General features: G+C 37.6%; 1 protein-coding gene across 2 annotated transcripts in view; it reads left to right on the forward strand.

Annotated features, from left to right (window-relative positions):
- Positions 1-12,546, forward strand: part of RNASEH2B (ribonuclease H2 subunit B) — a 47,210-nt gene that overhangs the window by 12,614 nt on the left and 22,050 nt on the right. For both annotated transcript variants that reach the window (XM_014604818.3, XM_006277361.4), the window contains exons 3-5: positions 872-979; positions 4,209-4,285; positions 7,053-7,170. In XM_014604818.3, coding sequence (XP_014460304.1) covers positions 872-979; positions 4,209-4,285; positions 7,053-7,170 — 303 coding nt within the window. The remainder of the gene's footprint in view (positions 1-871; positions 980-4,208; positions 4,286-7,052; positions 7,171-12,546) is intronic.

The following is a 12,546-nucleotide window of genomic DNA, read 5'->3' on the forward strand; positions in this document are numbered from 1 at the left end:
CAGCTTTGCGGCATTGTAAAAAGAATTATTGCATCACAGATATTCTCACCACCCATGTTCATTCTTCACAAAGTTGATGGATTGAGTACCCTGCCAGAACTAATTAAGCCTTGCAGATTAGTTCTGGCTAAATCTCAGTGACACCTTCTAAAATCCTCATTGATTTTTCCTTAAAATTTATGGAGAATGTTGACATTGCATCCTATATGAGTTGTGAACAACAGAATAATCCATTCCCCTTTAACCACCCAAACTAATCAGAAACATGGGCAGTTTGCTGGAGGAGCCTGAAACAAAACAATTTTTCTTTTCTGAACTTTTGAGATACTGGTGGCTATCTTGCAACCCCCTTCTTCATTTGCTTAGTTTATCCCTTAATCTCCCCATTTACAGTCACCTACCATTTATACCAACACATAAAAGACTGGAGGAAAAAACAAAACAAATAACAAACACAACTAAGTGGTACTTGAAGAGTTGGGATTCTTATAGTTCCTTGTCCCCTGAATCGGATATTTCTGAGATGGCTTCAAAAGAGGGAGAGGAAAATACTGGATACCATCTCCCACTCTCATACAGACAAAAGCTAATTTATTGTGTAATCTGATTTGGGTTTGAATCAAAGGCTTTGCATTGTAAGATGAACTATTCACACTTCTTATTTATTGATTTAAATTCAGTTGGGATTATAAAGCTGGTAAATGAACATCTGTATATAATAGTTTTCTTTGTCTAAGCTTTCTTTGTAGTTAAAGTTTATGTAGAATGTATGTATGTTTATGTATATATTAGGCACATTCTTCAGACGTATTGGATATTCTTTTGATTTTTTGTGAAAGCTTACAAATACAAACCAGATTTCTTTTAACAGGAGAAGCAGCCCTCTACTTATTCAATAGCAGTGCACAGCAGCTGTTTGAAGTAAAAGCTTTTCATGAAGAATATCATTCTTGGTTTATAGGTCAGTCTGTTCAACAGGGTGAGTAACATTGTGTATCCTCTCCCCACCCCTATTTGTAAGTAATATTTGTACATTACCCCCACCCCACCCATAAATTTATGGGTGTGTCTCTTAGTTGCTGAGTGTAGCTGCACAAAATCTCCACCTTCTGAAGCACTCGCATGCCATCTGCATTTAGCCAGGGCTGGGGCTTTGTGGTCTTCTCTTTAAAAGACTGCCGTTGGCAGCTTCAATTAGACAGATGTTCGTGTGTCTTGCAAAAAAAAAATCTAATTGCGTTAAACACAAGTGCCACAAAGTGTTTAGCTTGTCTTGTCAATCAACTTGACAAGCTCTTGTTGTGTATACATATATTTTAAGTTTAGAGGGAAAAGGATAGATGAGCCTGAGCAAGACAAAGGCTTATTTTAGTAGTGAAATGAATTCCAAGCATTGAAACATTTGGTCCCACTTGCTTTCATCTGGTACTGTGGTCCCCAGAAGAGATTTGGGATTTTAAGATGATAATTCATTTCTGGGGCTTGTTTCTCAGAGTTCCATTACCTGGAGCAAGTTCTGTCTGTAGCCATTACCTCATCCTAGCCCATCTTTATAAACAGAAGGTAGATGATCTATTTGCTCTCCTTTCTGAGCATGTAACAGTGCTTTACTGATAAGAAAATCACTGGAGGAAGGTTTATTTTCCAGTCAAGCTACAGATCATGCAGAAGCTTACTCATAAGATCATCTTGCATCCTGTTTTACCTGAAGTTTTCTAGAAGGAAATGTAATATTTTGTGAGAGAGGAACAAACTGTTTTTTAAAGAAAATATGATTTTTTAAAATTACAATATATAAATACACTTATAATTTTACATTTTATTCGCACAGATGCACTGGGTAATACAAGTAATGTCTGTATACCTTGGTTTACTCTGCCTGTACGGGGAGCCAAGAGAGTGGGCCTGCTTTATGTGACTACTCATTACATTTTCCAGTTCCCCCTCCACCTTTTGGTTTGGCCCTTGAGAAATAGCTAGCCTCAGGAGTCATCACCTGAACTTTGTTTAGGAGCCTGGAAAATTGTCCTTCACTCCTCTGATTGTGGCAGGGTGATCTGTAAAACTAACCTCAGAAAAAGAAAGGGGAGATGGGGCGTGGGGGGGCGTTATTTGTTTGTTTTGTTTTAAGTTAATTCTTCAGCTTTTTAGAAGGAGCATGGTGTTCAAATGATGCATCAATTAGAAGTCAGAAGCAGAATAGCTATGTTCTTCCAGTGCGTTGTAGGGGTTAATTAGCCCTGCTGAATGACGGGGCCAATTAATTGATCTTCCCGTGACACTGCACAGACTTGTCTTCTATGCTTCTAGTATAAGCAGTAGCTCACCTGGCATAGCAAAGTGTGTTAGTGGACACTGCTGCCAGACAGAGTAAGGTTGCCATGTAATCATATCTTGTGTGTCATATTTTCTCCCTGTTAGTGAGCCTTTCAGGTTCCTAAATGGGGTTTCCCTTGCTTTCCTTCCATTTGTCAGAGGTACCTGTCTGATATATGGTACTTCTGCTTCTTCAAGGGATTTAAATACCTGCATCCCTTGAAGGAGGCTGTACTCATGTTTGCTGTGCCCATGCATATTGTGTGCTCTCACTAGCCCATGTTTTTTCTTTATAGACCATACTCAGTGATCATGAAGTACCAATAGACTGCATTTCAGGCACTAAGATATCAGCAATAGCACTTACACTTTTTCCCTAGCAATTTCAGTAACCTGGGTAACATTAGCCAACAGGTCATCTTGGTTAGCCAACAGGTTAGCCAACAAGTCATCTTTACAGCATTCTCCATCCTCCGTCATTCTGGAAATTCAGTTCTCTGCTGCCTTCCAAAGACCTGTCATTTTAATTGCCTCTTATCATTATTAACATATTATTTTATTACTGCATGGGTTCTTCTCTCTTTTTCTCTGCAATATGTTACTAGATTAATTAGCTACTGGAAATCTTTTTTTAAGGGCGCAAATGAGTAGAAGAGAGATGCATTGTAGTGTTTTGTGTCTTGTGTGTTCTTCCCCCAAAGGCAAAAAAACCCTTTATTTAAAAAAAAAAAATTGCTTTGTCAAACAAATGATGCTTTCATCAGTCAGATTAGAAGAGAAAAGAGATGATTGTAAGAAAGAACTAACATGGCAATCAAACTCTAAAGTGAAGAGAAATGGGAAATAAATATACAAAACAATAAAAGAAATAACCTATAATTTGCAAGTGGGCTTGTTGGTTCAGTTACTGGGTCTTCCATTGGAAATTAAAAATTATTTTAAGTAGGAGAATGCATATCAAATTAGTTGTAACTACTGGTACAAATCATTTGAAAACTTTTTTCCAGTAACATTAACTTTAAGAGTTGGGAAATACTGAAGATTTGGGGGGAGGGGGTCTTTTTAAATATTTCTTTCTAGACAAAGTTGCATAAGTCTACTGAAATATTCCCTTTTATAAAATTAAAACAAATAATCTTGGCCGCAGTCAAACCCATAGATTTACATTAACTTTTGGATTGCTAATTAATGTCAGAATGTCATCATTTGTTGGATTTTATTAGTGAATTTTGTTCGTGTTGCACTGTTATTTCCAGTTATCTGTTTTGATATGAAAAGCCTGATTAAGCCACCATCCTGCAGTGGGCTCCATGTGGGCAGAAAGATCTGTTTCACTGCTGGATGGGGCTTTCGTTTGTATCTTAGATATATACATTGGTTTGGTTTTCTGGTTCACTGAATTTGCTTGGTTCTGCCTAAGATGCTAGTTGGAGAATTCTCACTTGTAGGATCTCCAGCCTTCAGAAAAGAGGCAGAGGCAGCTATAGCTTCTTTTGCATCTTTTTCTACCACTTGTCTCTGCCTCCTGCTGCAGAGCCAGCCTGATATAAGTGGAGGGAAGGGATGGTCATGATGAAGTGAGGCTCCATCATGACTCATTCTCTTCTCTTCCTGCTGTAAGTTAATGCCGTCTTCAGGCAGAGCAGAATCAGGAACCAGCAGTCAGCTGCCTGGTGACACCTCCTTAACCCTCCCCATATCCACTGTCTTTTAGTTTTGGCTATGTGCAAATGAGAACTGCACTTTCCTAAATTTATCAAACAAAAGCACGTTTAGAATTTTCATTACTGTTCCACTAAAGTGCTGCAACTGCTAGGTCTAAAATTATGAGGAAATAGTCAAGTTTCATATATTAACGCTTATAGGCACTGCATTTTTTTACATATATTTAGATGGACGCCTATTGTTTGCAACACCAATGGATCCTTTATTTCTTATACTTTGGTACCTTATAACAGCAGAGAAAGAGGTAAGTGTCCTCTTGGGTTGTTGCATTGGAAATTTTAGAAAAAAAGTTATTTCTGTTGAGAAACTTAATGCTAAATGAAGCATAAATTACATTTTGCCTCAATATACATGCATATCCTCTACAGTATGTTGATATTTTTGACATTTTGTCATTAAAGTATGTTATAGTTAAGGTTACAGTTTGACCTCTCTCATAACTGTATCTTTATGCTTATAGTCCTTCTCAAGTTTCTTCTTTTCATTTGAAGTGTTCCATAATTGATCTCATCCCAACGTGAACATTTTGGAAACTTAAGCTAAATTCACTCATCTGTTTTTTATCACTAAAGGTGGGGAAAAGAGTGTTGTTGTCTTTCTAGGGACACTCAATTTTTTCCCCCTATGTAGGCAAGTCTTAAGATAGCTGACTTTTGTAAATTGAAATTTTTCACGCCTGATCTTTTCTGAGGATGGATCTCTAAGCAAGTTTTCCTAACAAAATATTAAAATAAAGAAAAACAGAATATTTGACAAATCTGTGTTGTGATTTCTTGGGACAACGTTTCCATTAGGTTAAGGTTCTGTTGCACAGCTGCTTAAGGTCTGTGACTACAATTGCACAGGCCTCAAAGAGAGCAAAAGCTTAAATTGAATATATGCAAAACACTTTGAAATGACCTAAAAATCTTCAAAGCACTATCACTTCATCAGGGCTTCAAGTGCTGGCTAGATTTTTGTCTCAAAGCAGAGAATCCATTCTGCCCTGATAAGTAAAGTGAGAATCTAACTTGGTGGATATTGGACTGTCGAGTGATGAGCTGCCATTTGGCATAGAACTGAATAGCTCCCATCATGAATATGAATTGTAGTCAACTTTGGGGAAGGGAGGACTTCATATTTATTGGACAAAGAGGAAACCTTTCTGTGGCAGTTTAATATTTACAAAGCTCAAGTTGACTGTTTTGAGTGTCTTTCAGGAGCTGGTATGTAAATAATTCCTGATGTGGCACTTCAGTGAGCAAAGAGATGATGACGTAGTCAAAGATCATTCATACATGTATTAATCATTGGCTTCTTAAATTCTCACATGCATTTTAAAATACAAGCAGTCAGTTAATGAGCATAATCTCTTGTCCGTGTACTAAATAAGTTTATCAAACCAGAAGAAGAAGCTGGTCCTGCCAGAGAGAGGCAGCATTTCATTTTATGTATTCCAGTGCTTTCTCCTTTCTTGCATTACAATTTCTTGTCTTTCCTTCTAAGCTTCCTGCTATGAACTTAAGAAGAAATAAACATGTAGATGGAAAATAATTATTTTTGTGGTTTTAAAATATGGATTTAATTCATAAAAATCTAACTTTTGAGCATATTCTAGAAATCAAAACTGGCTAGGTGTTTTATTATCCAGTAATATCCTGTGGCATTGTAAGTATTTTATCAGTATGAGGATACACAGTAAACAAATATGCTTTTTAACATATGGCAGGGATGTCAGACATGTGACGCATAGTCTGGATAAGGCCATCCAATTCTGCTCCAGTCTGGGCTATAGGAATTCGGGGAGGATGGCTATGGAAGAGTGGGGTCTGTTGCAGAATGTGGGGTTTTACAAAGGGGAGGAGGGGGAACTGCTGCTCACGATTGCTCAACAGCTTTTATGCTAACTGATACAAGAGCAAGAGTCTGTAGTGATACTAGTATAGAAAAACCATTTCAACCACTCTCAATTGTTACAGTGTAAAAGCTGCTGCACCTTCCTGAGCACCCCTTTTCAAACTGCTCCAAGTGTACGTTTATGTATGCCCTCAGATTCATTAGTCCTTTAGATTGTGCATAAGGTTTCTAGTTTTTTTCTTTATTTTCTCATAATCATCCTCATATTTTGAATATTCCTGCACTTTTGTGCTAGAAGCAGATATAAAATCCTTTTCTTAACCTATTAATCTAAATGTTTTGGGGGGGGGGTTTGTTTGTATTTTGTTTTTTTTCCTAAATTCTCTGCCCCAGTAAGAGGATTCATTCATTCTGGAAGCAGTTTACCCAACTATTTTTGTCGTCTCACCTTAGCGAGTGTAATGGCTTCAGCTTTGGCTTCCAGAAACAATTTACTCTCTAAGGATGGAGGACTCACTGACCCTTTGTACTGATGCACTCAAGAACCTTTCCAAAAGAAAAGCTTTCAGTTATGCCAAACTGTCCTGAATTATTACGCATTGTAATGTCTGGCAAGGGCAGGGTTTGTTTGATGGTTCTCTCATCTACAGTGCTCTTTAAGCTGTGCCAGAACCACTTTATGTATGACCTCAGGCCAAACTGGAACCGACTGCAGAGGTGAAAGGTTAGTACTGTGTTCCATAAGCTGCCCTGGTCCTCTGAGATTCCTCTTTCTAGAACAAAGAAAAGTAAAACGTGAATGAAACTTATGACACTATATAATCTGGCAGGTTGTGGTCTAGAAAAAAGCTATTGGTACATGTTAACTACAGTACCTCTTATCATCCTCCAAAAGACAGTCGATGTATTTTGCATTAGTTGTCCTCACAATGTTTTAAAACTGGGCTTCTAAGGACATTAATTGAAGAGTTCAGCACTTTGCAAGTATTTACTGTTTTTAAATCTATATTTATTGTTTGTTGCTTTGTAATCAGTGTATGAATGTGATGTGATACCACTTGCAACTCAGCCTCCTTTGTAATCCTTGGTTTTAAATCTAGCCGTAAAGTATTTAATGCCTTATTATATTGCTATTGTTGACAGTAATGTTTTTATAATCCTTTGATCTTTTTCAGCAAGGAAAGTTTCAACTGCTGAATCAAGTTGTGGTAGATCCAGAGTTTCCTAGCTGTACAATGTTACTACAGTGTGCAGGAGTTAAGCAATTGCTACATCATATTACGGAAGAAAAAGGTACATAATTTGAGGTGTTGATTTAGCTAACAAACTGTTACTTAAGTTGTTGGTTGAGTTCTAAAGGGTATCTTTATTGTTTTTTAATTGACATTTGCACAATGGGACTAGAAGTCACTCTGTTGCTAAGCAGATAACATTAGATGCCTGCCAACTTTTGCACTGTACTTTGTCTAGTATCTGTGATATGTCTCTGTATGCTGCTGCATGATCTGTTAGGCTTTAGTACTGAAATTCATTCAGCAAGTAGATTATTTTCCCCTCTTGTACTCTGATTTTACTGCCATGCCACATAGATTAAATCTTTCTTTGGTAACTTGTACCTCAGGCTTTATGTTATATATTTTACTGGGGGGAGGGAGGGGGAAGTTCTTGCACTTGCATTTGAATGCGTATATGTCTTCCACAAGCACAAATCTGGGGCAGCACACAAAAACATGTTTTCACAGTGGATATGTTCTTTGGTTAGATCTTTAACAAACTGAAATACTTGGAGATACTATGGTACACATCTGTTCAGAAAAGTGACTGCTTAATGGCACCACCTTATTTTATCATTTTGATTCGCTGTTTAGATGTGTATCTTCTCTTTTTTTTTTTTCAAGTTTGTATTTCTCTTCTTGAGTGTATGAAGCAGATTCTACTTCTTTTTGCATGCTTTTTCACTCCGTTGTACTTACATAGTTGTGGTTTCACAGATATCACCAAAAGCCTAATTTCACCTGTACAAACTGTATTACTTGGGGCAATATGTGTGGTGGAAAGATCTCAGTTTGTGTTTTAGATCCCAAATAAGAGTTTTCCGACGGGTAGAAGAACCAGCTTTTTGCTTGTAAACTGAGTATATTTTAAATGAAGAAAAATGAGGCACAATAGAAATAGAATACTACAATGGCCTTTGTGCGGTGCCACTGTTTAGGATATAACTGTGCTTTAAAAGTAGTGGCTCAAGGAATGTGGGGGTTTTTTTTGTTAGAAACATTTTAAATGAAAGACTTTTCCAATAGTACAGCTTGGCAAACATGGAGAAGAGGCAGTATAATTTATAGCAACTTAGCCTTTAATTTTCAGATGGGTAAAAATCACAAAGGGTCTTTTGTAGAAGGAACCCCATGATGTGCTGGCTTCCTAACTGTGAATGGAGATCCAATCATAATAAGAAAGGATATAGAAGTTTGAGAACTACGTTGGCCTATTTTGTCCTCACAAACTCCACCAATCTTTGCAGTTCCTAAGCATGTAGAGCACTATACAGAGTGCTGAGGAGTATGAACCAGGAGTTATAGAGGCATGTTTGAACTAGACTTAACTGGATGCAACAGACTTGTATTGTTGCTTACATCTTTGGAAAGGGACATTTTAGGCAGTTCAGAAGGGATAACAGAACAGGAAGCATCACAGATACAAAAGTGCAATAACTTTCATGAGTTATTAGATTATATAAAATAAATATACTGTTAATTTGGGGAGAGCTGTTGATCTTTTAGAGAACTGTCACATGCAATATAGTGTGTTGTAGCTGTGGAGCAATTTCTTCAGAAAAACTTAATTTGAACCTAAGTGGAATGTGCTTCCACTGGAAACAGCCACCATTTTGCAGTGAGAAAGCAAGATCAAAGGAAAAATTTGGTACAGCAATTGAATAGATGTTGTCTGTAGCCAGTAATTAGAGGATTTAATGATAGAATGTGGGTACAGGGCGATTAGATACCTAGTCTTTCCTAGTCTTAGCTGAGTGACACATGGGGAAAAAATTCCATGACAAAATGAAATTTGTACGGAGCGAAGTGGCCTTATTTTTCTCAGCTAAACGTTATGAACACGAGAAACAATAAAACACTCCAGGCTCTGGCTTGGCACTATTATTCAATGAAAAGGTAGCAAAGTTTGTAGAAGTATTGCCTTTAATTTTCAAATGAGTAAAAATCACAAAGACCTCCATCTTTGTGTAAAGCGCCTCATGTTGTACTGGCTTCCTGACGTTAAGTGGAGGTCTACATCAATTACACAGAAAATTGTTGAAGGAAGAATGTCAGATTTAGTTCGTTCCTGGAGACCTTATCTACACTGGCCTGTTATTAGGAATTGAACGTAGACAGCCCCTCACAAAATTAGTACCAGGATGGCTGTCGTTTTAGATGTACATTTCTGAGCTGTAGGTAATCTCTTTAGGTTTCAAAATAATTTTTTCAGAAAAGGTCATACAGTTCTAAAATTACTAGGAAGTTGATGCAACAGTTTAGAACAGGGTTGGCCAGTCTGTGGCACACATGCTACAAGTGGCATGGGCATGCGCTGTGCTTGGTACACAGTAGCTCAGCAAGGGGAAGGAAGCAGGGCAGCAGTTGAGCAAAGGGTGGGTTTATCTTGTGGCTTGTCTGCCAAAAACATTGGCCATCTCTGCCTTAGAGGGTGGGCACCATACCCTTTGGAGGGAGCCTAATCCAAATCATAGCATGGTCTTCTGGGACATATTTGTTTTCCTCTTTGCAAAAATATTACAGTTGTTACTAAAAGATTTTATTCCTTGACCTAATCTTCATATCAGTTATGTAAATTAAATTTACAGTTGTCATACTCCAAAGCAACCTTGAGAAGCACCCTTACTCCATTATTTAAATGGAAACTATTTACCTCTTGTTTTTTGTATAGTCATTTCAACAACTAGTACAAACCCTTAAAGCTATTAATTCCATCTTTATATTTTGTTTGAAGTATAATGTTAAAACAGCTGTTGACTTAATTTTTTTAAGTATATCATACAAAATACTAAATTGTCAACCACCTTTGTATCTCTAAGTTTTTCATGTCTGACCCATATCTTTTTTCTACTTTGAAAATATTTTGGAGCCTGACTGTGGCTTTTTGTTGTTGTTCATTATCTTTCACAACACTCAGCACATTGGGTGTCTATACACGTGCTACAATACATTCTGTTAAGAACGCATTGGAGCAGACTTGATTAATAAAGACGAAAAAAAGAATAGAATCTGCTAAAGTGTTCTAATTAGAATGCTGCAACATCTCATATATTCAGCATCCTGTTTCAGAATGACAGTGAGGGCACTTTAATGCTTGTTTGATGAGCTTTAGTTAAAGCACCCCTGCTGCCATTTTGAAACATGGGGTTTTGAATACATGAGATGGTGTGGCATTTTAATTAGAACAGCTCCTGAGAGCCACTCTAATTAAAATGCCTCACCCCCACCGTCCTGGAGAATGTGTATAGGCACCTGTTGATACATAGCAAGCAGTGGTTAAGGATGCAGATCGCACTCTTTCGTGACTGTCCACTGCCTACTCTTCATTCAAACCACTTTTAAGAACTCACTTTTTCTAAGGCTCACAAGAAGCGTTAATATGACTTTTTTTAAAAAGAAATAAAAAACACTGGTACTCTTCACAGGCTTCCCATTGTACACTGTGTACTCTTTCTTATTTAGAGGATAGGTTCTTTGGGGCTGGTAGAGACCTGAGGAGGTCATCTAACCTCCTGCTCAGAGCAGGATTATCCCTGTCTAAACTATTCCAGATGAGGTTTTGAACAGCCTGCACTTGAAAGCCTCCAGTGATAGAGAATCTACTACAAACCTGCTAGGTCAGAGGTTCCCAAACTTGTTCTTATTGCATATCCCCTTCCAGATTTACCAGCTGCTTCCATACCCCTACCAGCATATGGCTTATATTTTAGCTCCTTAAATGCCAATTATTATTATAATGAAAATTAAATTTGCCTTTACACAATATTGCTCATGTACCCCCCAGAGAGGTCTTGCATCCCTCCAGGGGCACGCATACCACAGTTTGGGAACCCCTGCTCTAGGTAACTTGCTCCACTTCTTAACCACACCCAGTTATAAAGTTCTCTGACTATGCACTGTAAATTTCCCTGGTTGCAGTTACAAAATTTTTTTGTCCTGTTCCTTGTGGACACAGAGGAGAATCTATTGTCTACCCTGTTTGCAACAGTACCTTTTTTTTTAATTGTATTTGCAGACTGTTATTAAATCCCTCCCTTCCTCCCCCAAGTCAGACTAAATAGCCCCAATTCTTAAGCCTCCTCTTGCATGTTAAGCTCTGTAGACCTTTAATAATCTTTTTTGTTGCCTTTCACTGGACTCTTTCCAATTTGTCAAAATCTTTCTTGAAGTGTGGTACCCAAAAGGAGACATGGGACTCTAGGTGAGGCCTTATAGTGCTGAATAAAGTGGAAAAATCGCTTCCCATGTTTAATAATCAAGACAGCTTCAATTCTTAACCTAATTCTGAGCAATAGGAATCTGGGTAATAAATTGTAATGCAAGCACATTGATAATTTTATACTTGGTGACATAATATTAAGTCCACTTTCTCTTTACCCCCCACAGTCATCACATAGAGTAGTGGTTCTTTTGCTGAGTAAAAACAGTGCTGAATTGGCATTTACCTGCTGTGTTAGTAGAGGAAATGACTTGTCTTCTATTCCCTAAATCTGCATGAGGCAGGTTGTTTCCAAATAAATTCATATATGAGAGCGAGACTACAATGGAAAAGGATTAATAAAGGGTTATGAACTTCAGTTCTTGAGTGTTACTCCATTTCATTTTGCAAGGCAAAAACTGCACTGTGATCTTGTCTGATATGATTAACATGAAGAGCCAAGAAAACTTACCTGATTAGAATAACTAAGTAATATTGCCAAGCTTATATTCCCAGAAGGTAGAAAAAAAGGGGCCATATGAGTTTCTGAGTTATGGAAAGCACTGAGAAAATAGATGTTAAAATGTGCTTTAGGCAGTTTGCTGAACAATACATTAGGGAAACTTCCAAGTCTACATAGTGATTACCCGATCACTGAACATATTATTTAATTGTAGAACCACTTATATTCCATCTGTATTTCTCAAACCCAATCTTTCCAGATGTCTCAGACCAGTTTTATAGGCACCAGACACATTAGGGAACAAAAGGCTTTCCAATATATACTCATATTATCAAACATAGTTGCTAACTCTCACCAATATCAAATGTGCATCACATGTTAAATCCACGTTCCAATATTGAATCCTTTTGTTAGCAGTTTGTGACTTTCATAACTCACTCTAATTCTTCAGAGGTCTCAGATATTGTCAGTTTCTAGGGTTTAATAATCAAAACTGTCAAACGCACAAATTATTTTCAAACAAAGTGATCTCTGAAGGGTTCCATGTAATTATTTTTCACATGTTTTGATGAAAACGGCTTCACAATTATACATTTCCTTCCTTCATTGAGTCACTGATTCATGCTGTTGTGGGGGAGTTTGTGCCTGGGAATCTGCTCTCGAATTGCTTTTCAACATGGCTTGGGGGAGGGTGGCAAAATGATGTCCCCTTCTCGAACTTTGTCAGATAAGAG

The sequence above is a fragment of the Alligator mississippiensis genome, chromosome 1, assembly GCF_030867095.1.
Source record: "Alligator mississippiensis isolate rAllMis1 chromosome 1, rAllMis1, whole genome shotgun sequence".
NCBI classification, from domain to species: Eukaryota; Metazoa; Chordata; order Crocodylia; family Alligatoridae; genus Alligator; species Alligator mississippiensis.